Source organism: Ambystoma mexicanum, chromosome 3p, assembly GCF_040938575.1.
Source record: "Ambystoma mexicanum isolate Mex_15411 chromosome 3p, UKY_AmexF1_1, whole genome shotgun sequence".
NCBI lineage: Eukaryota > Metazoa > Chordata > Amphibia > Caudata > Ambystomatidae > Ambystoma > Ambystoma mexicanum.
In genome coordinates, this window is record NC_090925.1 from 788,160,499 (window position 1) to 788,187,239 (window position 26,741).

At 47.7% G+C, this 26,741-nt stretch overlaps 1 protein-coding gene across 2 annotated transcripts in view; it reads right to left on the bottom strand.

Moving 5' to 3' along the window:
- Positions 1-26,741, bottom strand: part of LOC138580882 (zinc finger protein 809-like) — a 152,566-nt gene that overhangs the window by 28,487 nt on the left and 97,338 nt on the right. Inside the window, exon 4 of one of the 2 annotated variants that reach the window (XM_069651774.1) lies at positions 14,079-14,183. The exons of the other annotated variant lie outside the window; for it this stretch is intronic. Within the exon in view, the coding sequence (XP_069507875.1) occupies positions 14,079-14,183 (105 nt within the window). The remainder of the gene's footprint in view (positions 1-14,078; positions 14,184-26,741) is intronic. 2 annotated transcript variants of the gene reach the window in all.

Genomic DNA, 26,741 nt, shown 5'->3' on the forward strand with positions numbered 1-26,741 from the left:
TCTCACTGCGCCCGCACGGTCGATTGTGAGAAACGACCAGGTTCCATTGTCTAAAAGATAAAAGGACCACTTCCTCTAATCTTGGTCACCCTGCTTTGCTCCTGACCTGTGCAATGTCTACCGATTCCCCTACCCCAGTTAGCCACTCTTTCCTGCGCACACTTGATTAACAGAACCCCCACTAACGCTCCGGTATCCCCCTTGCATACTTGCGTGGCTACCGACACTCGCCCCTGCCTACCTCCCTGTTTCCTTAACAGGGCTTACTTCTTATCGAACCTGTCGTCAACCTGCTTCTCGCAGATTTCCTTTCATCATCCCGTGCGATCTCTGCAAGCCAGCGGCAGACGCAGCTAGTTCACGAGTGTCTCTGACTCTGTAGCACGTTTTGGACTGCATGCTCCCTGCTTCTCATTACATCCATCCGGCCATAATTATCTATAAAGCTGGTAGCGCCTATGCGCCCCACCAGCAATTGCCTCGACTCCCACAACCATCTCTCCAACTGTGAACGTGAATTCTCGTTATACTCGCTGCTCTATCAACCTAGATGATCCGGACACTAGAAGCAGCCCGCGTTCATTTTGTTCACATCTGACTTGCAAGCCACATATAGTGGCTTCCGCAGCCCGCTACGGCACTTGGACTTTACTGGGAACCTACTTTAACTGTTTTACTTGCTTCACTTAACTAGAAACGTTCCTATTCGGCATTATGCTGCATTTTGCTATCCATCAACTTTACCTAAACCCTACCAAATTGATAAACGTTATCTCTACCTCATGCATATATGCCTGCATCTCTGCTATAGCCCCTGTAACAGATTGTGCATCCACCTTAACTTTGTCTCTCATGTATCTGTTTACCTGATGTAGCCCCCTGCAGCATGAGGCATGTCTTTGCCAGTTTGCGCATTTACCTTAACTATGTCTCTCATGTATTTGTATAGCTGATGTAGCCCCCCAAACCATGAGGCGTGGCTTTGCCAGTTTGTGCATTTACCTTAACTATGTCTCATGTATTTGTATGATATGATATGATATGATATGGCATTTGTAACGCGCCTATACACAAGTGTTTCAAGGCGCGACGAGGCAGGGAGGGGGGAACAAAGGGAAGACAGACAACGATCCTACTAGGCCAGGTGTCATTCAGACCGCGCAAGTGCAGGGGTGGGGGAAGGGAAAAATGCAAGGGGAAGGGGGAGGGGGGAGTGCAATACAAATAGTAGAATAGAAATAAAATAATAAATAAATAGGGCCAGCTGGTGGCAAGTGCAAGGTAAGTGCAGACAAGTGCAGGGGAGGGGGTGGGGGGGCTGCAGTGATACAGAGACAGTCCCGCAGTGCAGGGGTTGCCAGGGAGGCAGTGCAAGTGAAGAGTGACTGGGTCCAGGACCGAGGTCGGTGAGAGTGGCCCAGTTGCAGGATCAGTGCAGTTTTGGTGAAGAATTTAGCAGGGGAGAGGGAGAGAGAAAGCAGAAGCGAAGAGGAAGGTTTTGAGGTGCTTCCGGAACCGGAGATGGTTCTCCTCAAGTTTCAGGGAGGCAGGAAGGCTGTTCCAGAGGGAGGCACCTGCCACGGAGAGAGATCTACCCCCAGCTCGTTGCTTCGAGAAGCGACTAACCCTGAGGGAGTTGGAGACGGATGAGCGTAGGGCTCGGGAAGGAAGATATTTAGGAAGAGAGAGTTGAAGGTATTTAGGCCCCAGGCCCCAGAAGGCCTTGTGGACAATGCAGAGGGTTTTGAACTTAATCCTTGCAGCCACTGGGAGCCAGTGTAGAGATTTCAGTCCTGGAGAGATACGGTCCCTGGGCTTGAGGCCAAGGACAAGTCTCGCAGTTCTGTTCTGGATGAGTTGCAGAGGGCGGAGAGTGGAGGCAGGCAGATTAAGATAGAGGCTGTTACAGTAGTCCAGCTTCGAGAGAACCAGGGCTCGGGAGACAGTGAGCTTCTGGGGGAAGGAGAGGAAGGGAAGAATACCTCTGAGGAGGTGCAGCTGGTAATGTGACTTCTTAGAGACGTCAGATATATGAGGAGAGAAGGAGAGTGTGGAGTCGAAGATGACCCCGAGGTTTTTTGCCTTGCAGGTAGGAGCAGGAAGAGGGCCAAGAGAGGCCGGCCAGAGAGCTGCAGGGAAGGAGGGAGTGGGTGTGCCGATGAGTAGGATCTCAGTCTTACTAGCATTAAGGCAGAGGTCATTGGCAGCACACCAATCCTGGATAGCAGACAGACAGTCAGAGATGAGGGAGGGAGAGGAGGAGGCCGAGGGTAGCCTGAAAATGAGCTGGGTATCATCCGCATAGCACTGAAAGTTGGGGCAGAGGGCGGCGATGCGGTGGGCAAGGAGTGCCAGATACTGGTTGAACAGCCAGGGAGAGAGATTAGATCCCTGGGGAACGCCACAGGTGGAGAAAAAGATGTCAGAGAGGAAGGACCCAAGTTGGACCTGGGAGGGTCGATTGGAAAGGAAAGAGGTCAGCCACGCCAGAGCCTGACCAGTGATACCCAGGTTATCACGGAGACGGTTGAGCAGGATGGCATGGTTGACAGTGTCAAAGGCAGAAGAGAGATCGAGCAGAATGAGAACACACGGAGTGTTGGAGTCGAGGTTTAAGAGCAGATCCTCTGATGTTCAGGAGAGCAGTTTCCATGCTTCTGGCCGCTCTGAAGCCAGATTGATGGTCATGGAGACTGTCAACAGCTTCAGCATGGAGGTTAAGCTGGGAGATGGCCAGTTTCTCTAGGAGCTTGCCCACGAAGGGAGTGATGGAGATTGGGCGATAGTTAGCCGGACAGGAGGGGTCGTCACAGGGTTTCTTAAGGAGAGGGTGCACAAGGGAGTGCTTGAGGGGGGATGGGAAGACTCCAGAGGCGAAGGAGTGGTTGCAAAAGTCAGCCAGGGCAGGAGCCAGGGAGTCGATGTGGTCCTTGATAGTTTTGGAGGAACAGGGGTGAATCTGTTTAGACAAGACTTTCATAGATCGGACTTGTCTGGAAACCTCGTCAGCAGAAAAAAGGGGAAAGGCAGAGAAGGAGGGAGGAGGGGTGGCTGCAGAAGTGCCAGAGGAGGAGCAGGGAAGAGAGGGGGGGAGGTGATAGGAGGAGAGTGAGGACAGGATGTCCTGAGTTTTAGAGATGAAGTGGGAGGCCAGTGCAGTGCAGAGGGCCTGGGAGGGGACAGGAGAGGTAGAGACTGCAGCAGGGTTGGCAAGCTCCTTGCAGATTTTAAAGAGCTCAGCCGAGTTGTTAGATGCCGCAGAGATGCGGGCTTGGATAAGGGCTCTCTTCTTGGTGAGAACAGAGAGACGGTATTGCCTTTGGAGCAGGCGGCAGGCCAGTTGTAGCCCGTCTCATGTATTTGTATACAGAATGTAGCCCCCCGCACCATGAGGCGTGGCTTCGCCAGTTTGTGCATTTACCTAACCTATGTAACTGTATACCTGCTGATGTAGCCCCTCCCACACCATGAGGAGAAAAATTCATCACCACGGCACCGCCGATACAAATATTGTGGAGCAACTATCTCATCATCCCATTCGTGATCACTCTGCCTACTCAAGTCTGCATCCAACCTCCTAAACTCACAACCACCACAAAAAGAAACTGGAAAGACGCCAAAGAAAGCAACCCATTTGAACAGCTGGAGTTAACCAAACCCTCAACTACAGAACTAGAGCTAGCTGACCTAGACGGGAAAGCGAAGATACTACACAAATGGATTGCGGATACAATCGACAAGATAGCCCCAGAGAAACCATTCACACCAACAAAAAAGAGAGCAATGGCAAAATGGTTCACTCCACTATTAAGCACCATAAAAAGGAAAACAAAAAGATGGAACTGGAATGGAGGAAAGAATATAACCCAGACAAAAAACACTGTTCCAGAAGCAAATCCGCGCATACAAGAAGGAAATTCAAAAGGCAAAGAGAAGGCATTACGATGACAGAATCACAAATGCCACCAACACACAAAAAGAAATGTTTATCATCATTAAAGAAATGAGGAACCCACCAGGATGTGACAACACTCCAAACCCCTAGGAGAAACTCTGCAATGACTTGGCAGACCACTTCAAGAAAAAAATCAATGACATCCGACAAACCATTCAACAGGAACCATCCAGCAGCAACATACAACCAGACGAACCTAACTCAGAATCTCAGCACAAACTCAAAAACTTTCCAGAAATATCAGCAGAGGCATTCGCAATGCTGGTAAAACACAGCAAGAAAGCTGGTTCACCCATGGATCCCTGTCCCCCGGACATCTACAAATCAATCCTTTCACAAGGAACGCCATCAGAATATTACAGAAACCTTCTAAATCTATCACTAACAACAGGAATCGTACCGAGGATCTTCAAATCAGCTTACATCAAATCACTTCTAAAAAACACAAGCGGCGACGTAGATGACCTCTCAAACTACAGACCGATCTCAAACATCCCCTACGCGGCAAAACTCCTCGAAAACCTACGTATAAAAACTAACCCAAGAATATGTTGAAAAACACCACCTGCTTGACCAAGCTCAAGTCTGCTTCAGACCCACAAGAGGAACAGAAACAGCACTACCATTCATCTGGGACGACCTAAAAACTAACGCAGACTCCAACACAACCTCAGCCCTTATTCTGTTCGACCACTTCGCAGCCTTTGACACAGTTAGCCATGACACCCTAACCAAAAGATTAGAAGACATAGGCATAACAGACACAGCACTATGCTGGACTAAATCATTCCTAGCAGGCAGAACAGAAACCGTATGGATTAAACCCTTCAAATCCACCCCATGAGTTAACAACTGTGGAGTACCACAAGGATCCTCACAATCACCACTGTACTTCAACATCTACCAAACCCCAGTTACCAGAATCTTCAAGAAACACATTAGATGCTACAACTGCGCAGATGATACTCAAATCATCTACAAAATCAAAGACACCCAAGCCGATCATTCAAACGTAACCGACTGTCTAAAAGAAGTCTTCAACTGGATGAATGCCAGCAACCTGAAAATCAACCCAGGAAAAACAGAAATCATGATCATATCCAAAGACCAAGAGAACGAAACCGCTATCCCGTGGCCAACGGAAATGGAAACTGCACCATCACCATCTAAGGTAGTAAACAATCTGGGGGTCCTGATGGACAACACCCTAACTGTAACGCTCACCTGACTCCCACGGGGGTGCTGGCCTGGTTCGCGCTGCTGTGTCCTCGTCTAAGGTGATGCGCAGGGTTCGGAAGACAGACTGGACCGGGCCCCAGATCTGGCTTGTCTGACTCGCAGAAGTATCCTTCTGTAGGTGAGAATATGGGGTTAACTGTCTGCGGGGTAATACAATCGGCCTCCCACTTACCCCTCTCACCCTCCTCAAAACCCTTCTGTGCTTCCCTGTAGCGTCTCACCTTAGGGTCTGGAAGGACGAGCTCTCCATCCTGCTTCTGATGCAGGGGCGCGTTGGTATCCAGTTACGTCACTGGATTTTCGGATGGGTGAGAACCAAACTTGCTTGGCTTCCAGGTAAGTTTTCTATAAGTGGTTCCCCTTGTGTCCATGCATTAATGTTCTAATGCTAGTGTCTTTTTCCCCATAGGGGCCGGGGTACGGAATACCGGGGAACAGGCACCGACCCGAGGTGAGCAGTGAAATCCTTGTGGAAATCAGGTAAGTCTTTAATGAGTGTTTTGGTAATGTCTTTTCATTCACTCATTAACGCTGATGTCTTTTTCCCCTTAAGGGCCGGGGTCCGAAAATGCCTGGATGCGGCGCGGACCCGAAATGAAAAGGGAATGACCCAACAGGTAAGTCTTGACATGGAGTTTTAGCTTCCCTTTTCCCTTCTTTCTCTCACCTTTGTTCTTGTCTTTTTCTCCCTAGGCGCGGGGGCGCGACTGCGAATCCGGATGGTCGCTGCAGAACATGGAGGCGCCCTGTAAAGGTGAGTAGAATGCGGCGCTGCAGCGATTGATGCGATGTGCTTTTAAAAATAAATGTCTTCCTTTTCAGGATTGTCGGCGAAATGTCTCTGGGATGCAGATGTAGCAGGTGAGGCCTTTTCCTTCTTCTGTTCTCTTGTTCCCTTCCTTTACAGGTGATTCAGGATGCTGGCAGGTGTGGCAGAAGTCAAGATGCAGGAGCAGACACGGTGAGCGTCCAGCTGCTAGATGCAGAACAACGCGAAGCACGTGTGGCTGATCGGGTGTGGTTTAAATAGCCTTGGAAGAAGTTCCTAGAATGTGTCCTTCCTCCAATCAGGTATGTATCCTTCCCCGACCACGCCCGGGTGGTAAATGAGTCCCACAGGTAAAGTAGTTCCTTTCAGGCCTCAAGGAGGCCGGGGTTCTGCAGCATGGTCTGCATCAGGTAAGTGCACCCAAACACTTTCATAATGAGCCTGGCGCCTATGGCACCAGGACTGATGTTTTCTATGAGCCTGGCGCCATAGGCGCCAGGACGCTGTCCAAAGGGCCCCTATAAGGGGTTACTGGGACTTTCCCCGGGGACTTGATGTTCGCTTTCGGGGACGCAGGGCCTGAGCCGGCTCCCCGGGAGCGGGCATCGTGACAGCACTCCCCCCCCCTCCCCCAAGGTTGTTCCCTCCGGGGGTTTTGGTTTGTTTGGGAAGAGTCGGTGGAATTTCCTGACTAATCGAGGTGCATGCACATGGTCACTGGGTTCCCACGACCTCTCCTGAGGTCCGTACCCCTTCCAATCGATTAGGTAGAAAAGCTTTGACCTAAACATTTTTGAATCTAAAATGTTCTTCACTTCGAATTCGAGTTCCCCATCTATTTGAATAGGTTCTGGAGGTTTGAGTAGTCGGGTTCCGGGGACCACTGGTTTCAGAAGTGACACATGGAAAACAGGCTGAATTCACATATTAGCTGGTAAATCAAGTTTAACCGCTATTGGGTTAATTATTGCCGTAATAGAATAAGGTCCTAGATATTTTGGGTTAAAAGTTCGAGGCCCTTTGAGCGGTAAATGTCTGGTAGCTAACCACACTTGATCCCCAATTTGATACGGAGGTGCTTCACTCCGATGTAGGTCAGCATTCTCCTTGTATTTTCTCTTGGCTTGTTGTAAATGCGTGGTTGCCTCTTTGAAGGCTCGGGTAATGGTAGAATGCAGATGTTCTACTGCGGGCACTCCGAGGTTCTGAGGTGAGTCGAGGTTTGAGGTTCGAGGGTGATGTCCAAACAAAGTATAAAAAGGACTATGGCCAGTTCCAGAGTGTACCGAATTATTATATGCGTATTCGGCTATCCAAAGAATGTCTTTCCAGTTGCTTTCAGATTGCTGTAACATACACCGTAAGTACTGCTCAAGGGTCTGATTTGTCCTCTCGGTCTGACCATCGGTCTGAGGGTGGTGACTGGTCGATAATCTTACGTCGATTTGTGCCATTTGACAACATTTGCGCCAGAAGTGGGAAATGAATTGGCTTCCCCGGTCAGAGATTAGTATAGATGGGAATCCATGTAGCCGAACAATATTTTCGAGGAATTCTTTGGCTAGGACAGAAGCTGAAGGTAAACCTTTCAAAGGAATGAAGTGGGCCATTTTGGAAAACAAATCCACAATTACCAGAATGGTATTGTATCCCGAACAAGGAGGCAAGTCCGTAATAAAATCCATTGATAGGGTGTGCCAGGGTGCTGGCAGTATGTCTAGAGGTTGAAGGAGACCGGCTGGTCTTTTCTTTTGACCTTTATTTTGGGCGCAAACACCACAGGACATCACAAAAGATTTAACATCTTTTCGCCAAGAGGGCCACCAGAATTGTCGTTTCACCTTTTCCATTGTCTTGGCAATACCGGGGTGTCCCTCTATTAATGTATCATGATAACCTGAAACAACTAGTTCGTGTAAATCCTTGTGCGGCAGGAATAAGCGTCCTTGGTAATAAGGTAAACCATTATCTATGGTAAAGTCTGATCCCTTTTGTATCCAATCCTGTAGGACTGTAGGGTCCAGGAGTTGTTTCACTCTGACTTGAATGTCTTCAAGCGCTTGTAACGAAGTCATGCCTAGAATTCTCTGTTCGGGAATCATTGGTACTGGTTCTGAGTTTGTATCAGATTCTCCCATTCCAATTCGGGATAAGGCGTCTGCTTTGCCGTTCTTGCAGCCAGGTCGATAGGTAATCACGAAATCAAATTCAGCGAAAAACAAAGCCCATCGGAGCTGCCGTGATGACTGAGCCTTGGCGGTTTTCAAATACTGTAAATTCCGGTGATCAATGATCACCGTGATGGTATGTCGAGCGCCAAGCAGGTAATGCTGCCAGGCTTTAAAAGCGGACTTTATGGCTAACAGTTCTTTGTCAGTGATTGCGTAATTAATCTCTGGTGCCGAGAATTTTCTGGACCAAAACGCTACGGGATGCAGTTGGTTGGTTTCAGGATCTCTTTGAGACAGAACTGCTCCTATGGCTAGGCTGGATGCGTCAGTTTCGACGACATACGGGAGATCTGGACGTGGGTGTTTCAATATAGGTGCGGAGGTAAACTTAGCTTTTAAATCCTGGAAGGCCTGCTCGGCTTCTTCAGACCATTCAAAACGTTTATTTTTCCTCAAGAGTGCAGTAATGGGTTGTACTATGCGTGAAAATTCCGGGATAAACCTGCGATAGAAATTGGCAAAGCCGAGCATGCTTTGAACCCCTTTTACAGAGCTAGGTGATGGCCATTTGAGGATGGCATCCACTTTTCTTGAGTCCATTCGGACTCCTTTGGGTGTCAGGATGAAACCGAGAAACTCAACTTCTGTGGTATGGAAAACACATTTCTCCAGTTTAGCAAATAGTTTGTGTTGGCGCAGTTTTTCCAGAACTGCCCTAACGTGTTTTCTGTGATCAGATTCCGAAGAGGAGTACACTAGAATGTCATCGATATAGACGACAACACAAACATCAATGAGTTCCCGAAGGACATCATTCATGAAGAATTGGAAGGCAGCAGGCGCATTGCACAACCCGAAAGGCATTATCTGGTATTCGAATAATCCATATTTTGTACGGAACGCTGTTTTCCATTCGTCGCCTTCTTTTACTCGCACCAGATGATATGACCCCCGGAGATCTAACTTGGTGTATATGCAAGCGTCCTTCACCTGGTCAAGGAGTTCAGGAATCAGAGGCAGAGGATAACGGTTTTTTTACCGTTATCTGGTTCAATGCGCGGTAATCGATACAAGTTCTAAGGTCGCCTTCTTTTTTAGGCACGAAGAACAAAGCCGAGGATGCCGGGGACTTTGACGGGCGAATAAAACCATTGGCGAGGTATTGATCCAAATATTGTCTCAAATGCAGGTTCTCAGGTTCGGTAAGAGCATAAATCCTGCTACAAGGGGGTTGTGCACCGGGCACCAGATCGATTTGGCAATCGTACGATCGGTGAGGAGGTAACGTGTTGGCCTGTTCCTTTTGGAAGACGTCCTGAAAGTCCTGGTATTCCGGAGGTAATTGCATGGAGGCAGAGGTTACAGATGCTAGATTAATCTTCAGGTTTTCTGGGTAGCATGTTTGTGCACAATCCGGGAAGGTTATTCTCTTAGCTCGCCAATCAATTCGAGGATTATGTGTCTCCAAGGAATTCCAAGAATAACCTGAAACTGTGGAGCCTTGATTACATCAAACACAACTGCCTCCCGATGGCCGTCAGGACCAATAAGAGTCACCCCAGTAGTGGAATGTGTTACCGGTCCAGAGGCAATTTCAGTTCCATCGACTGTGGTGATGACATCTTTGCTGGTTTTAGGACGGAGAGGGAGGTTAATCCTAGAGGCCAATTCACGATCCACATAGTTTCCAATAGCCCCACTATCGATGTATGCCTTTATTGCATGCAACCGCTTAGGCTTTTCTGGATCTACGAGAACCATTGGCACAATGAAATGCGAGGTCTGAGAGTTAGTTTTCAAGCTCGGCAAGCGGACCCCTACGCTTGTCGGGCTGAGTCGTTTCCCGAAACAGAGTCCTCATGGTTTTTATCAGCGGCTCCTACCGCTTTTCGGGGCGGTTTTGCCGGGCACTCTCGTAGAAAGTGTCCAGAGTTCCCACAATAAAGACATAATTTTAACTGCCGCCTCCTTTCACGTTCCTTTTGAGTTAAGGGTTCTTTAACCCCTCCAATTTGCATAGGCTCAGAGACATCAACTCCCTTGGGGTTAGCATGGGTCTTGACCAACACCCGAGTCTCAAACCTGGACCGATCTGTTTTTCTGTTTTGAAGTCTGTGATCCAATTGGACCACTAAGTCTATATATTCTGTGCATTCTTGGGGCGGATTTACAACTTGGGCCAAGACATCATTAAGTTCTCCGCGTAGACCTCGATAAAATAACGTGGCTCTTTTATCCTCTGGCCATCCCGTTTCCACAATTAGTCTATTAAAGGTTGCAATATAGGATAGGAGTTCCTGATTGCCCTGTCGCAGGGATAGAAGGTTGTCATCCAGAGCCTGCCCCTGAGAGTGTCGAGCAAATAACCTTTCCATGCTTGCTTGAAATCCTTGAAAATCACGGAGAATCGGGTCATCTTGAGTAACCAGTGGAACTGACCAATTGGCAGCGCAGCCGCTGAGATATGACAATACAAAGGCTACTTTGGTCTGATCATTAGGGAAGGCCCCAGGTCTGCATAGGAAGTGCAAACGACACTGATTCATGAATACGGCGAATCGTTTGGGGTCCCCAGCAAAGCGTTCAGGTGGGGCCAGCGGCATGTTTCCAGGTAGATTAATCTGCACAGGGTTACTGGGAACCACAGGAGCGGGGTTCCCTCCGGAACAGGGTAGAGGAGTTTGTCCAGCTTGACCTTGCAAAAGCTGTCTGGCCAGGTCATCAGTTCTTTCCTTTGATATTATTAATTCCCTCTTGAGGGCATTAGTCTCTTGACGAGTGGCATGTACTTCGGCCCGTAATACCCCCAGTAATTGGGCCAACTGATCAGTCTCAGAAGTTTCCATAGCGCCTGGGTGGGAATTTGTAGGAGGGCTTTGCGTTCTGTAACGCTCACCTGACTCCCACGGGGGCGCTGGCCTGGTTCGCGCTGCTGTGTCCTCGTCTAAGGTGATGCGCAGGTTTCGGAAGACGGACTGGACCGGGCACCAGATCTGGCTTGTCTGACTCGCAGAAGTATCCTTCTGTAGGTGAGAATATGGGGTTAATTGTCTGCGGGGTAATACAATCGGCCTCCCACTTACCCCTCTCACCCTCCTCAAAACCCTTCTGTGCTTCCCCGTAGCGTCTCACCTTAGGGTCTGGAAGGACGAGCTCTCCATCCTGCTTCTGATGCAGGGGCGCGTTGGTATCCAGTTACGTCACTGGATTTTCGGATGGGTGAGAACCAAACTTGCTTGGCTTCCAGGTAAGTTTTCTATAAGTGGTTCCCCTTGTGTCCATGCATTAATGTTCTGTCTTTTTCCCCATAGGGGCCGGGGTACGGAATGCCGGGGAACAGGCACCGACCCGAGGTGAGCGGTGAAATCCTTGTGGAAATCAGGTAAGTCTTTAATGAGTGTTTTGGTAATGTCTTTTCATTCACTCATTAACGCTGATGTCTTTTTCCCCTTAGGGGGTCCGAAAATGCCTGGATGCGGCGCGGACCCGAAATGAAAAGGGAATGACCCAACAGGTAAGTCTTGACATGGAGTTTTAGCTTCCCTTTTCCCTTCTTTCTCTCACCTTTGTTCTTGTCTTTTTCTCCCTAGGCGCGGGGGCGCGACTGCGAATCATGATGGTCGCTGCAGAACTTGGAGGCGCCCCGTAAAGGTGAGTAGAATGCGGCGCTGCAGCGATTGATGCGATGTGCTTTTAAAAATAAATGTCTTCCTTTTCAGGATTGTCGGCGAAATGTCTCTGGGATGCAGATTTAGCAGGTGAGGCCTTTTCCTTCTTCTGTTCTCTTGTTCCCTTCCTTTGCAGGTGATTCAGGATGCTGGCAGGTGTGGCAGAAGTCAAGATGCAGGAGCAGACACGGTGAGCGTCCAGCTGCTAGATGCAGAACAACGCGAAGCACGTGTGGCTGATCGGGTGTGGTTTAAATAGCCTTGGAAGAAGTTCCTAGAATGTGTCCTTCCTCCAATCAGGTATGTATCCTTCCCCGACCACGCCCGGGTGGTAAATGAGTCCCACAGGTAAAGTAGTTCCTTTCAGGCCTCAAGGAGGCCGGGGTTCTGCAGCATGGTCTGCATCAGGTAAGTGCACCCAAACACTTTCATAATGAGCCTGGCGCCTATGGCACCAGGACTGATGTTTTCTATGAGCCTGGCGCCATAGGCGCCAGGACGCTGTCCAAAGGGCCCCTATAAGGGGTTGCTGGGACCTTCCCCGGGGACTTGATGTTCGCTTTCGGGGACGCAGGGCCTGAGCCGGCTCCCCGGGAGCGGGCATCGTGACACTAACTTTAGAACAAATAAATGCAACTGTCGAGAAATGCTTCTTTCTCCTCCATACGGCAAGAAGAATCCTACCTTTCCTCTCCTTCACGCACAAAACACTCACTATCGTCGCCCTCATTATGTCAAAAATCAACCATGCAAACAGCCTCTACCTCGGAATACCAGAATACCTCCTAAAGAAACTACAACGGATCCAAAATACAGCAGCCAGACTACTCCTCAAACTATCCAGAAGAGACCACATCACCCCTGCCCTAAAAACACTACACTGGCTCGCAGTAAAACATTGTATCACCTTCAAAACAATGTGCATAACGCACAGGGCAATCTGCGGACAAGGAGCTGAATTCCTACAAAAGAAAATAATCTACAAACCAACAAGACCCCCTCGGGTCAAGCAACGAAATCCGCCTGGAACTAAAAGCATACATTAAGAAAAAATGTGGAGGCACCGCCTTCTACCACCTAACCGCAAAAACCTGGAACAACATCCCGAAAGAAATAAGAAACACCAAAGATCACCTCAAATTCAGGAAATTACTAAAAACCTGGCTTTTCAATACCACAGACTAAAACCGAAACAACAGAAAGGAAAAGGAATGACTAAACCGGAAAGGACACTGACAAGCTCCCAGAACCGACTGAGAAGCACCGACGGCACCTGGACGGGTGACGCAGGGCAGAGTGGAGCACAGGCGACACCCAGGGAGACGCAGTCAACATCCCCGGCCAACCCTAAACCAACATCTTCAACCACCCCTCGCTGCTACTAGATACCACTGGGTTGAGGAACTGTCAAGACTAACTGAGGTGTGGACACTGGCAGGTGCACTAGCCATATAAGTGGGAGTGAGGAACATGTGGGGTTGTTAGGAAGGCTGGTGGAGGTGGCAGCGAGATGTGACGGGCCCAGACCTAACCAGAGGAACAGGGTGCAGACATACCCCATCTTTGAGAGATTACGCAAGCCCAACTCTTCAATTCAGGATAGAGATGCCAACTAACCAATTCCACTAACAATTTCCTCCTCTGCATACACCTCTCAAACTCCAAACCAAACACAACCACAAACCTACAGCACAACAAACCGCACAAACTTCACTACACTACAACAACAAAACATAAAACACACAGACTCGCACAACAGTACACGACGACTACCGGCCGCAAACAACCCAGGCCCAGCCAACTGACCCACCGGGCTGAGGCCTCCAACAGCACATCACTGCACTTTTGCACTTTTTCCATCCTCCCCCCACTAACTCACCCTCCCTCCCTCTTTCAGAGCCACCAGAGCGCCAGGGGACCACTCCGGTGGTGATAGTGCGCGGTACAATTGTCATTTCACATTAACATTAACAATGAGGCGTGGCTTTGCCAGTTTGTGCATTTACCTTAACTATGTCTCTCATGTATCTGTATACCTGATGTGTAGCCCCCACCCCCGCACCATGTGGCGTGGCTTGTCAGATTATACTGCTAGGACCACCTATATGCTGTAACCTACTTGTGTGTTTTTGCACTAGTATGAACATTACTTTGAACTTATTCTAACTACAGCCCGATTGCTGAGGGTTTGGCGTGCTGCTATAAATGTAATAAATAAATAAATGATAAATACAGCGATTCAGAATTGCCCAGCTTTGCCATCCTTGCATCCTCACCTGCGTGGAGACCATCCTTTCTGTCTGTGCACTCAGGATTGCGCATATGTAGATGTTCCTCTTTTTCTACCCTAATTACCTCCCTTGGGCAGGTAGTTTTAATATCTGTTATACAAAGAAAGAAATCCATGAATTAGGATAAGGTGATGCTTTTTCTTCTGTGTAGGGCTAAAGTTTGGCCCCTTGCTCACCCTCTGCCCAAATATCTTAAAGAGATCCTGTGCTAGCCAACCACTCAATTTATTTATTTATTCTATTCACTTTATCATTTTGAAAGTAAAACATACAAGAGAAAAGTAACATACCACTCAATTTATTTATTTGCATTGGAAGATTGTCTATTGGATCAATAAACAAAGAAATGAACTAGTACACTAGAACAACAATTGTTCCATTAGTCTGAAAATAGATACAAAACACCACAAAACGGACTAATAAAAGGAAAATGAAGTGATGTTTAAATACTGGAATTGTTATTTTGATTCACTACTATCACATCTGAAAGAAAGTCGCCAATAACTCTTGCTGCCTATTTTCCAGAATCTACCAGTCCACATTCTTATTTTTACTTTATTAGCTAAAACTATCTCTGCATTTAAAATAATGGACTAAGCAGCATGCTATGCATTGGGGCATTGCCAATTTGAAAACCTATCGACGTTCACCCCAACTGTAAAACACCCCTCCCTTTCTCTGACTTCAGATAACATCTGCCTCATAATCCAACAGAGCAGTCTTCGCAGTATGTGCAGAGCATGTATGCCCAGCGACATGCGGAATCATGTCGCGCTCACTATGATCCCCATTTCTACTGTCGTGTGGTCAATATGTAACACTTACCTGCCAAACTCCTTCCCAGGAGCAGCTACACACTGCTCTAAAAAGCAGTGCTTTGCTGCCTCCCGTAGCTAACGTATGGAACACAATGGGCATAGCTAACAGTGCCTCAACTTTAAGGAACATTTTAAGGAAACCAACTTTGAAATACCTCCCTGACCTATAAATATACATTGGCAGCAACAGTGTCAGTTGGGTGTTCCATGAAGTAATCTAAAGTATGACAAGCTACAATATGGAATACATTACTCATCGTAATCGTATTTCTGGTGCTTGTATCTGCTTAGAGTCGCAAGCTATGCATAGGCCGACATCTAGTGGAAGCTGCAGAGTATTACAGTTGTTTTTCGAAACTCGAAAATGGGCATCGAAATAGGGCATGCCAGTAATACTATCCCTATTGTGATGTCCCCTGTAACCATAATCCCTCGCGAGTGTGGTTCCTCAGATTGTATTTTTTCTGACATGAGGTAGCATGAGGAGTACTGTGAGTACAGAGTTCGTAAACAGATACATACATACATACATACATACATACATGGAAAGCTCAAGTAAAAATCTAGATTAGCAAGCAGTGTTATGAGAAGGTGGTGGGTTGTGAGAAGGAGTAGTGGCAAATACATGTTTTAGAACCGCTTGTCCCACCTGTGTATCTGTTTTGGAATGTGTGTCAATGCAGTAGTGCTGTGTGAAGGTGTGAACCGAGCTCCATGTAGCTGCTATGCAAATGTTGTCTAATTCTACGTTTGCAAGAAAGGCGAGCGTAGCCCCAGTGCCCCTTGTGGAGTGGGCTTTAGGTGTAGAAGGCAGTGTCTTGTTTGATAATGAGTGGCATAATTGTATACATTTGACTAGCCATTTGGAGATTGCTCTTTTTGAGACGCGCTCTCCTTGTCTGCCTGTAGCCATGGAGACAAATAGTTGATCAGTTTTCCTAAGCGGTTTGGTTTTATCTACGTAGTAGAGAACCGCTCTCCTCACATCTAGTGTGTGGAGTTTGACCTCAGCTGAGCTATTTGGCTTTTGAAAGAAGCCGGGAGCTCAATAGACTGCTTTACGTGAAATTTGGAAATAAATTTAGGTGAAAACCTAGGGTAAGTCTGTAAAACCAATTTGTCTTTATGGATGACAAAGAAGGGATCCTGCACTGACAATGCTTGATCTCGCTGACTGTTCTTATGGATGTGATAGCCACTAAGAAGGCAGTTTTATAGGTAATGTCTCTAAGGGTAGCCAGTTGCAAATGCTCGAAGGGGGGTCCCATGTGTTTTGCTAGTACTACGTTTAGATCCCAACCGGGCGGGGGGGGTTAGAGACTGGAGGATGTATTCTTTTCACTCCTTCTATGAAAGCTTTGATGACTGCCACTTTCCACCATGAGATATTACTTCGAGAGGTGGTGTATGCTAATAAAGCTGCTAGGTGGACTTTAAGAGGGACTTTAAGAGAATTAAAGACCAACCCTGAATCCAACAGGTGGAGCATGTAAGTAAGAATGTGTGATGGCATACACTCTATGGGGTTGATCTGTTTAGATTGGCACCAAATGACAAATCTCTTCCACTTGTGGAAATAGCAATGTCTGGTATTTGGTTTCCTCGCTTCTTTTAGGGTGTCCATACACCGTTGTGGAAGATTAAGGTGTCAGAACTCTATGACTTCAGGAGCCATGCTGCCAAGTTCAAAGAGTGAGGTTGTGGGTGTATCGTTGTCCCCCCGTGTTGAGTCAACAGATTGACCTAGTATGGGAGTTTGATGGGATCGCACATCGTCAACTTGAGCAGATGTGGATACCACGGTTGTCTCGCCAACATAGGAGCAACCAGGATGAGTGTCATCTGTTCCCTGTGTATTTTGTTCACTATCCTGCTGATTAATGGAGTCGGGGGCGGGAGCGTAAGCAAATATCCCTGACCAGTTCATCCATAGGGCGTTCCTCTTGGAGAGTGGCTGGGGAAACCTGGACACGAAGTCTGGGCATTGCTTGTTTTCTTTTGTAGCAAACAAGTCTAGAAAGGGGTAACCCCAAAGAGAGAATATGTAGTCTATGAAGCCTGTGTGTAGTTTCCGCTCGTGCTCTTCTGGCAGAGGGTCTCTGCTTAGAGAGTCAGCTAGTGTGTTTAGTGTTCCTGGAACATGTTGGGAGGACAGGGTAATCCCTCGTTTGAGTGCCCACTTCCATAATTTCTGTGCCAGTTTGGACAGATTTGGAGAGTGTGTACCTCCTTGTTTGTTGACATAGAACATTGCGGTTGTACTGTCTGTTAGGACTTGTACCGACATGTTCGTTAGATGTTCCTCGAAGGCTTGTAGGGCTTTGAGGACTACCAATAATTCCAGCACATATATGTGTTTCTGTGCAGTCACTTGTGACCACAGGCCGTGTGATGTGTGGTGAAGATAGTGGGCCCCACACCCGGAAAGGGACGCGTCCGTCGTGACGGCTGCTTGTGCTTCCGGTTCGTGGAAGGGCTTGCCCTTGAGTAGATGTTCCTTTGACCACCAGCGTAAGTTCTGAAACAGTGTTGGTGAAACAACCACTAGATCGTCCCACTGACCACTTGCCTGAGACCATTGTTTCGCCAACCATTCCTGCATTGGTCGCATGCGCAGGCGCCCGTGGGGGAATAGGTAAATGCATGATGCCATCATACCCAGCAGGCGCATTGCTTTGTGTACGCTTATCCGGAGACCGGCAAGATACTGGGGTATTTGCCGAAGCACATTTTGCACTCTTTCCATGGATGGGTAGGCTAAGCCTGTCTTTGTATCTAATACAGCTCCTAGAAACTGTTTTGATGTGTTTGGGATTAGACTTGACTTTTTCTCTTTTATTGAGAAGCCCAATTGGAAGAGAAGGTCTATTGTCCTTTGCGTGTTTGTCTTGCAAAGCTGGTAGTTTTCTCCCGTGATCAGCCAGTCGTCCAGGTAAGGGTACACTGGGATTGACTCCCTGCGTAGGTGCGCTGCCACCATCGCCAGTACTTTGGTGAACAACCTTGGAGTCTAGGCTATACCGAAGGGCAGTACCTTGAACTGATAGTGTTGGTCTGCTACTTTGAATTGCAAAAATCCTCTGTGCGCTGGGAACATTGAGATATGAAAATAGGCATCTTTCATGTCCAATGTTGCCATGTAATCCCCCTTTTTAATAGAGGGATTACTTCTTGTAGCATTGTCATGCAAACTTTTTGTGGTTTTACAAATTTGTTTGCAGGGCGCAGGTCTAGCACCAGCCGCATGGTCAGATCTTTCTTTGGAACAAGGAAGTACGTTAAATAAATACCCTTGTTTACCTCTTTGTATGGCACGAGCTTGACGGTGTCCTTGAGGAGTAGAGCTTTCACCTCCTCTAGCAGGATTAGTTGTTCTTCCTGCGATGGTTTCTTTTGGCGTGGGGGGAGGTTTGACGGTCTTCCTATACAATAACCCCCCATTCACCGTTGATAACACCCATTTGTCTAATGTTATAGCCTCCCATGCATGGGTGTAAAACGATATTTGTCCCCCGACTGGGGAGGCATGGAAGGTGACCCGTAGCGGGGTGTCATTGCTTAGAGGGTGCTCCTACACCTCTGTTGGGGGAACCTCTCCCCCTTCCGCGGGCCCTTCGCTGACCCCTGGGGTAACCCTGGGTGGCTTGTTCATTTGTATTCCAAGAGGAATCTTGGTTTTGTTTGTACCCTGTTCCTCTTTGCGCGCTTTGACCCCGAAAGCGACGGAAATGACTACCGCCTCGTTGTGGTTGTCTATTAGTCAGTTGACAAAGTGATTTGAGGGTCTCATATTCATCCTTGGCTGACTTGAGGGCGTCTTCAACTGCCTTCCCAAATAATACGTTTTGCTCCACTGGCATATTTAGTAGGGTATCTTGAGTCTCAAGTTTAAACCCTGATTGTCTAAGTCAGGCATGTCGTTTTAAAATGTTGGCTTCAGTAATAAAGCGTCCCGCGTTGTCAGCTGCGTCAAAGTTATTCTTTAAGAGGACACCTGCTGTAGCTCTGCCTACGGCAGCCAGAAGGGAGAGTTTTGCTTTCAGTGGATCTGGCGCTGACTCTGCTAGTGCCTTTACCTCATACCACTTTGTGCAGTCATAACTGGATAGCAAGGTGGAGTTGTTTGCTATACGTGCTAGGTATGCTGCAGTGGACGCTATCTTCCTGGCCATGGCATTTCATTTTTTCTCTCCTTGTCCGGAGGGGCCTCGGAGGAGGACAAGGGGTTACCAGCTCGTTTGCGAGTGGTAGTAACGACCAGAGAGTCAGGTTGAAGATGTCCCCTTATATATATGGGGTCAGAAGGTGCAGGTCTGAATAGCTTTTTGATCCTAGGGTTTACTGCCCTGGTATCGTTAGGTTATTCTAAGGAAGGTTGGATCCTTCTTTGGACCAATTTGAGCAGGGGGATGAACTGGGTTGCTGGTTTTTTATCGGCTAACATATTTTCAGCAAAATCTTTGTCCTGTTGGACGTCTTGTGTTTCAATGCCGAAATGCTCTGCCGCCCTTATTGGTATATCATTAAATAGTGGCTGGTTATCAACAGGGGAGTCTGGTAGGACAGGCTCTTGCAGGACTGGAGAGTACATTGCAAAAACTACAGACTCAGAGTCCCCCTGGTCTTGGTCGTCCTCTTCCCCATCGTCGTACCCCTCGATGTCCCTATAAGGGGGGTTCACTCTCCTCTAAGTATTCCTCATCCCCTACATCCTGATCATAAAGATCATAGGAGACACTAGGAGTCTTGTGTGGTGGTTCAACCGCCAATTCTATGGTGGGGAGAGATCTCTTTTTATAGGGTACACCCGATGCATGTGAATGAGAGGTTGTAGGTGTTATGTTGGAACCAGACACCTGTGTAGTGGGAGGCGTGGTGTTCAAGTTCTGGAGAATTTGAGGATGTTTATCAAAGAAATTTGCTACGCAAGTCATGTGAGTCATGACTCGGTCAATGTCGTCTGCAGACCATTTGGCCGAACTGGGTATTACCCCTGTGGGGGTATGCTCCTCTTCTTCCTCAAGATTTATAGGGTCAGGCTGATGTGTCTCTTCAGACTGTTCTGTAGTATCCTGAAAGGGCATACCTTTATCTTGGCCAGAAGGTTTTTTAATCCTCACCTTGTCAATTGAGTCCCTTTCTCTAGAGGAACTGGATCTATCTCTCTCCTTATGGTCCCTGCTCTAAGAAGATGATTTTTTTGGAGCTCGGGGTCGAAGAGGTGGTTAAGGAGGACTCCCTGGACTTGTCCCCGGATGTAGGCCGAACTTCCACTGTGGGGATGGCTTGCGCAGCGTCTTTCGCCATCATCTGGCCAGATGGGGGAGTATCGAGTCGGGTGACTGTGGTTTTTAAGGGCTTGTCATGCAGTGGTCGCTTGGAGCACCCAGAGGACAAAGGATCAGATGATCTGCCCTTCACCGTCGACACTCTGTGTGCGACCTTACTCGCATCACCGTGGGGTGTGTGTTTGTGGGGGAGTGTGGTGCCCTTGCCGCCGGGTGTCTTCCCCATAACAGGACCACTGGCCTGTCTACCAGGGTCGGGGGCTGGCACTGGGGTACGCTGGGGTTCCCCGTCACCCTCGCCGTCTGAAGAGATGGCATCGCTGCCATTGTTGGATGCCTCTTCGACGTCTATGGAGGCCTCGTGATGGGCCCAATGTTTTGTTCGCCTGTCCTTGAGGGTTTTCGGTCGGAGTAGTTTACACGCCCGACAATGCACCTCGTCGTGGTCTCTATTTAAGCAGAGGTTACAGACCCTGTGCTTGTCGACCAACGTGAACTTCCTATTACAAGAGGGGCAGAACTTAAAAGGAGTACGCTCCATAACGTATTTAGGCAGTGGGGCGACTATGGTAAAAGGTGGCAATATACATGTTTATGTTCACCCCCCACTCTCCCTACTGTAAGGCCGAGGCCGAAAGGGCCTACCAAGGCTGGGTGGCGTTGTCGAACTCTTCGTCCGACAGTCAGCTTCAGTGGTCTTCGTCGATCTTTACCGTGTCGAATCACGGCGTCGGCAAAGGGACAGGAAGACACAGTAACTTAATTAATAAATTTCAACGGCGTACGCCGAAAATGAACTCCGCTTATATTTAGCGACAGCTCACGATGGCGGAAAAAAACAATCTAAGGAACCCACACATGTGAGGGATTATGGGTACAGGGGACGTCACAATAGGGATAGTATTACTGGCGTATTACTGGCACGGCCTATTTCGACGCCCATTTTCGAGTTTTGAAAAACAACTGTAATACTCCACACCTTCCACTAGACGTCAGCCTATGCATAGCATGTGATCTAAGCAGATTACACAAGCATCAGAAATGTATATACAACAGCTATGCATTACGTAGTGCATGGGATATTTGACTACATTGGGAAATTCATAAATTCATCAGCTCATAGAAAGAAATTCCCTCTGCTCCGTTGGTACAAATTATTCACAAGTATTTCACCAGGAAAGCGTATCTACCAAAATGATGGCGCAGCATCCAAATAGACCCTACGTTGGCAGATTGCGTTCCCTTACCTCAAAAAGAAAAGATTCTTCTTTGAGCTGGATGCTGCAACTATTTTTCCCTTCTTTTGGAAGCAAACTACCCTTGACCCCCCATATCTCCTATCAGAGATTTGTGTCTAATGGGCTAAACGCTTCCGGGACTAAGTGGTACTGTAGACACACATTTCTCATCAGCTTCCTTTTCACACTACAGGATGGTTCAGTAGGACTATGGATGCAATGGGCACAGAGGGTCCACCCCTCATTTGGAGGAAGGGCCCCAAACTGTGAACCCTTCATCGGTCCCTATTTAATGGATTTCTGTTCCCCCATCTTTACCTGGTCACTGGTCTGGCGGTTGCTCTGCCAGCTTCGCTGTGGCAAGACCAGCCCTGCTGACCTCCATGCATGCTCTTCCAGAGCTTCTGCTTACTCAACTCTGAGCCCTGCAGTTTCTCGCATCACTTGCGTGGCCCGCGCTTCTGCACCCTTCGGACTTCCAAAAGGCTTACATTACAAACTCAAACCCAACATATTAATCACGTGTCACTGTAATAAGTGCTATCAAGACCTCGTGGTTGGCTCTTACACTCTGGGGCCGCTGCGGGAATAAAATTCAATGAAGCAGTCACTGTGGCAGGGTTTCACTATGACCGTCACACAGAACTTCCTAACCCTTGGCAGTCGCCTTGGAATGGCCGCTTGTCACGTGGGCCACACTTCTTATACGCAAGCGCCGTCACATGCAGAGCCCCTTTGCTCTGAAAATTCGGGAGCACGCCCTTTAAACGTTGTAGAATGGAGGAAGCTCAATATGCCTGCTCTATGGCATCCATGTTTAAAATAAATCTTCCACTCCACAACTGCAAATTTAGGTATTCCTCGCAACACATTTCATTGCCTGTGTGGGTTCAATAATAAAACCTACAGCTGGTGAAGCGGATACCATATAATTAGCTAATTAGCTGTATCCATGTGTTAGTGTAAGAAAAAAAAACAACTACTTGTACTCCCTGTTCCAGTCAAAGAACATAAGCCAGTGACAGCCATCATTTATTTTTAACACGGCCCCGTGTAGCTCGCCATAATGTCTGCCGTAAGTTTCCAATGGTGGGGCGAGACCTTTTTCTTTGACAGGATGATTGTCTCCTTCTTAGTTTACCTATTCTTATTTACTTCACCTTGCGGTAGTTCACAAATACGTTAGTATAAGTAACTCTTACTAGTCAGCGTTTTGATTACTAACGTCTTTGTGGACTGCCTACTATGTTTTTACACAATACAGTTTGTTTATAAAATGGGACTTCACATTAAGTCCTTCTTCATAAAAGATGAGCAATAGGGCTAGACCATGAGAACAGTAAGAGTACTGGGGGTGACACCCCAGTTCCTATTATGTCTCTCTGTTCAAGTTACTGTCCCACTCCCTCACATTCTTCAGGGCCATTTCTTTCCTCTGTGACAAAGCTATGGGGAAGACAAGACCCCGCAAACTGGATAGGTTTCAAAAGGTTCACACTTTATTTGGTTCTTACAACATATAGGGTTTGAGGGGGCCACCTTCTGTTTGATAGGAAGGCTGGGACCTCTCATTTCCCACCACATAGTGTAGAGGAATTGGCAGCTTCTCAAAGGGGTTGTTTACCGCTTCAGGCTAGGGGAGGGTTTCCTCTCCCAGGTTTCTCTTCCTGCAAAGATAAAACCCAGGGGGGCTCTGGTCTCTGGAGCACAATAGGCCTAGCAGTGAACCTTCCCTTAGACATCCGCATTCCCTTGCTAAGTATTCTGTCCGCAAGTAAAAGGGGTTTGCTTGGTAGTCTCTAAAGCCTCAAGTGCTCAGCCTGTTGGCTCATTTTGCTCCCTCCGAAGGAGACACCACCAGCCAAGTAACATTAGTTCAAACTGAAAGTTTCTACTTCAAGTTCTTTCTTCGGCACAACGCCCTTTGTTGAAAACATTCCATTGAAAAAACTCATCGAAATATATATTTGGGGTGGGTGGGGGAAGAGGGGCTGGTAAGGAGTTAAGGGGGGTGGGGAGGGAGTTAGGGTTAAAACATACGGAAATGGCAGGGCTTAACGTGGGCCACCCCAAATATAAAAAAATACATGTAATTCGTTTTTTCAATGGATTGTTTTTGGTAAAAAAATCAATTGACAAAACGATTGTCGGCAAAACGACCTAGAACCCATTCTTCACCACAACGGTCGTATTTCCAAATATTCAAAGGAAAACGAATAGTTGATCTGGGTCTTTCCCTGGCATCATTTGGCTTACGAGGATCGGCATGCTGGAATCCATTGGTTTTCCGTCTGTGACCTCAGGGGAATGAACGTCCTTGAAGTAAAGCAGGCACTCCCAAAGAAGTATCATAGTCTATTGTAACAGGGTCAGCAGAATTTCCCAGAGGTAAGGCAGGGCAGGAGATTAGCTACGTGCCTGGCTAGATACTATGCTGCTGTTTGGTCATTGTGACCTGATCCTGTCACCCAATCCCAGCTTGCTAGACTCCTCATTGATCTGACACTCAATTGCTCCTGGGGACCTGTGTCTCAACCGGAATGGTGGCCCTCGGGCTAACTGTCTGCTAGCCTCTTTTCTGACCCGCCATGCACTCAAACCTCCACCCACTCCCTTCAGAAAACATTTTGTCGGATGGTGTCTTCCTATGTTACTGTGGCTGGCCCTGTGCCTCCGGGATTTTCCCCTTTATCCACTACTCCATCTTCTAACTTCTTCCTTCCTCCAACTTTGCTCTCCTCTTAAGTGCCAGTCCCCTGCTCTGGGCCCCTTAGTCTTCTCTCTACCTCCCGGTTATTTGTTCTCAACCTCGACTCTCCCTCTTGACTGGAACATCCTCTTTCAACCTTCATGAACCCCTGCTGTCTGATCTCCTCCTGTCTGATGATGTTCTCCTCCACGTTCACTTTAACTCTTCTTTTAGCTCATTCTCTTCTTGTACTTAGTCCTCTCTGCATCATCGCCGCCTCCTGTACCTTCAACTCTCTCTGAACCATCTCCGCCTTCAGCATTCTCCACACTGCCTCCTCCTCCTCCTGCACATTCAACTGTCCCTGAACCACCCCTTCTACCTGCATATTCAGTTCCCTCTATAATGGTGTCTTACCATTGCTCACTCCAGTGGTCCAAACGGCCTCTCTCCCCCAAGATCTCTCCTGGCTTTTATATCCCTTTTCTCCATCTATCTGGGCTGAGCTCGGATCGATGGCCTGCACATGTGGGAGTGAATGAGTCTGCTTTGGGGATCACCTGTGTGGTAAAAATTCAGCTTTGGCTAATTTTACTCTGCCCTCATGTTCCCACTGGAGGGCTGAGCCTTTATTAAGCTAATCCGCTTGTTCACTAAAAGGTCAACTGCGCCCAAGCGCAGCACAACATGATGCAGTGCTCAAGCCCTCGAGACCTGCTTCCTGACAAGCATCAGTTTGGCTTTCCCCCAAGTTCCCTGGGACAATGTTTTCTGTCTGCTGCCTTCTGTGCATAGGGTTTGATTTACAAGGCATTCTCCAGTGAATTTGCATGGCTGCTGGACTTGAGTTGCTTCAAAAGGGTTTGTAGTTGCTCTCGGTGACAGATATCTCTCTCAAATAGTTCGGAACTTTTAGACATAGGTGTACAGCACCATTTCCTGTGTCATTTCCCTTTTCAGGTAAGTAGACCTCTTCACTCAAACCTGTGTATAGTTTACCTCTGTCTACTATACATACAACTCTCTCTTTCTCCTACAAATTGGTCAATCTAGTTTTCCATTTTGGAAGTCTGCATTAACAGTCCATATTACTGGTGCCCACTTCCAGTCTAGCTCTCTAATGGCAGTCTCCTCTAGTTCTAATGATTACTTTGCTGATCCACTCTTAATTTAAACTTCTCCCCAACCCGACCCACTTTGTATGTCACCTTTAGGTCTCCATTAGGTATCTATTTTCTTTTCTTCCATGATATGCCTCACTCTTTTAAGCAAACAAGTGAACCACATACAAATCTTCTCCTAGTCAGGATATTGGGACGAATTTAGCAACATCATCACCGATTCTCTGGAGGGAAGCTTCTCCTACTCGGCCAGGGAAAGGCAGAAGCTACCTGACCCGGACACTGGGGGTGGCTATCTGCAGGAGGACCACGTGGGGAAAGATCAACCCCATGGAGGCAAGAGAATACTAGACTTAAATAACCTGTCAGTGGTAACTCCTAGCACCACCCAATGACTTGTATCACACTCCTGTATGGCTTATTGTAATGTAGATACTGAATTCCCAGGCTTTTCTAGCCAACAACATTATGCGCCCGTGCCCCCTTTTCTAGTACTGAGACAAGGAGGAGGGATGGAGTAATGAGGATGACCAAACACAGCAAACCAACACTGCGCTCTAGTCATTGGAAACTATTAGGTAAGACCGGGACATTTAAAATGGAGACAACTGAGCAAGGGGCAAGAGAGAGGAACGGAGCGTGCAACTGCATCCAACTTGTTCTGATGCGGTTTGGGAAACCGGAGGTGAGCAGAGTGCAGAACGCAGTACAGAGGCTGACGGATACGGCGTGCAGCGAAGGCAAGCCGGGAGAAGTTTGCTGCTTCGCTATCACGGGCAGCTAGAGCTGCCAAAGATGGAAGGAGGCCAAGAGGGAACGAAGCTGCTCATGGGAAGCACAGCCGGTCAGGAGACCAGAAGCGAAGAGGGCGGAGAAATGCGACGAACGCCAAAGATGCTTAGAAACACTGGTAAGCCCAGGGATAGTACATGGATTACCGGAGCACTTCAGGGCAATACCGCGTACCACATCCTACACGAGAGTGCTCATAAAGAGAAAGCAATATAATGAATACAGATGCAAACATTGTGAAATGCCTAAGTGAAGGCAGTATAATTTATCCGGATACGAACCGTGGGAAAAGCCTAAGTAAAGGAAGTAAAACTGATACAAACATTGTGGAAAACCTGAGTAAAGACAGTGAAATTGATATAAAGCTTGTGAAGAAAGGGTAGGTCACCTAATACTGGAGAAGAGTTGTTTTGTGGATACAAAAGAGTGTGAAAAAAAGCAAAGAAGCCATGGCAGGATAGTGACCCAGGCAATCAGTGACTTAGAGACTCACCCCCAAGTATGAACTTTGTGACACCCTGGCAGGAGAGTAAAGCAGGGGTGGAAGGAGAAGTGAGGAGAGAAGTGAAAGGAGAAGTAAATAGGGACAATGGGGTTAGACCCCCCCCACCTTGAAAGTGTGTAATAGTAATGAAAGGGAAGATCCATATCCCTTCTTAGGAATAAACTACAATACCCTGCCAGGAAAGTATACCAGGGAGA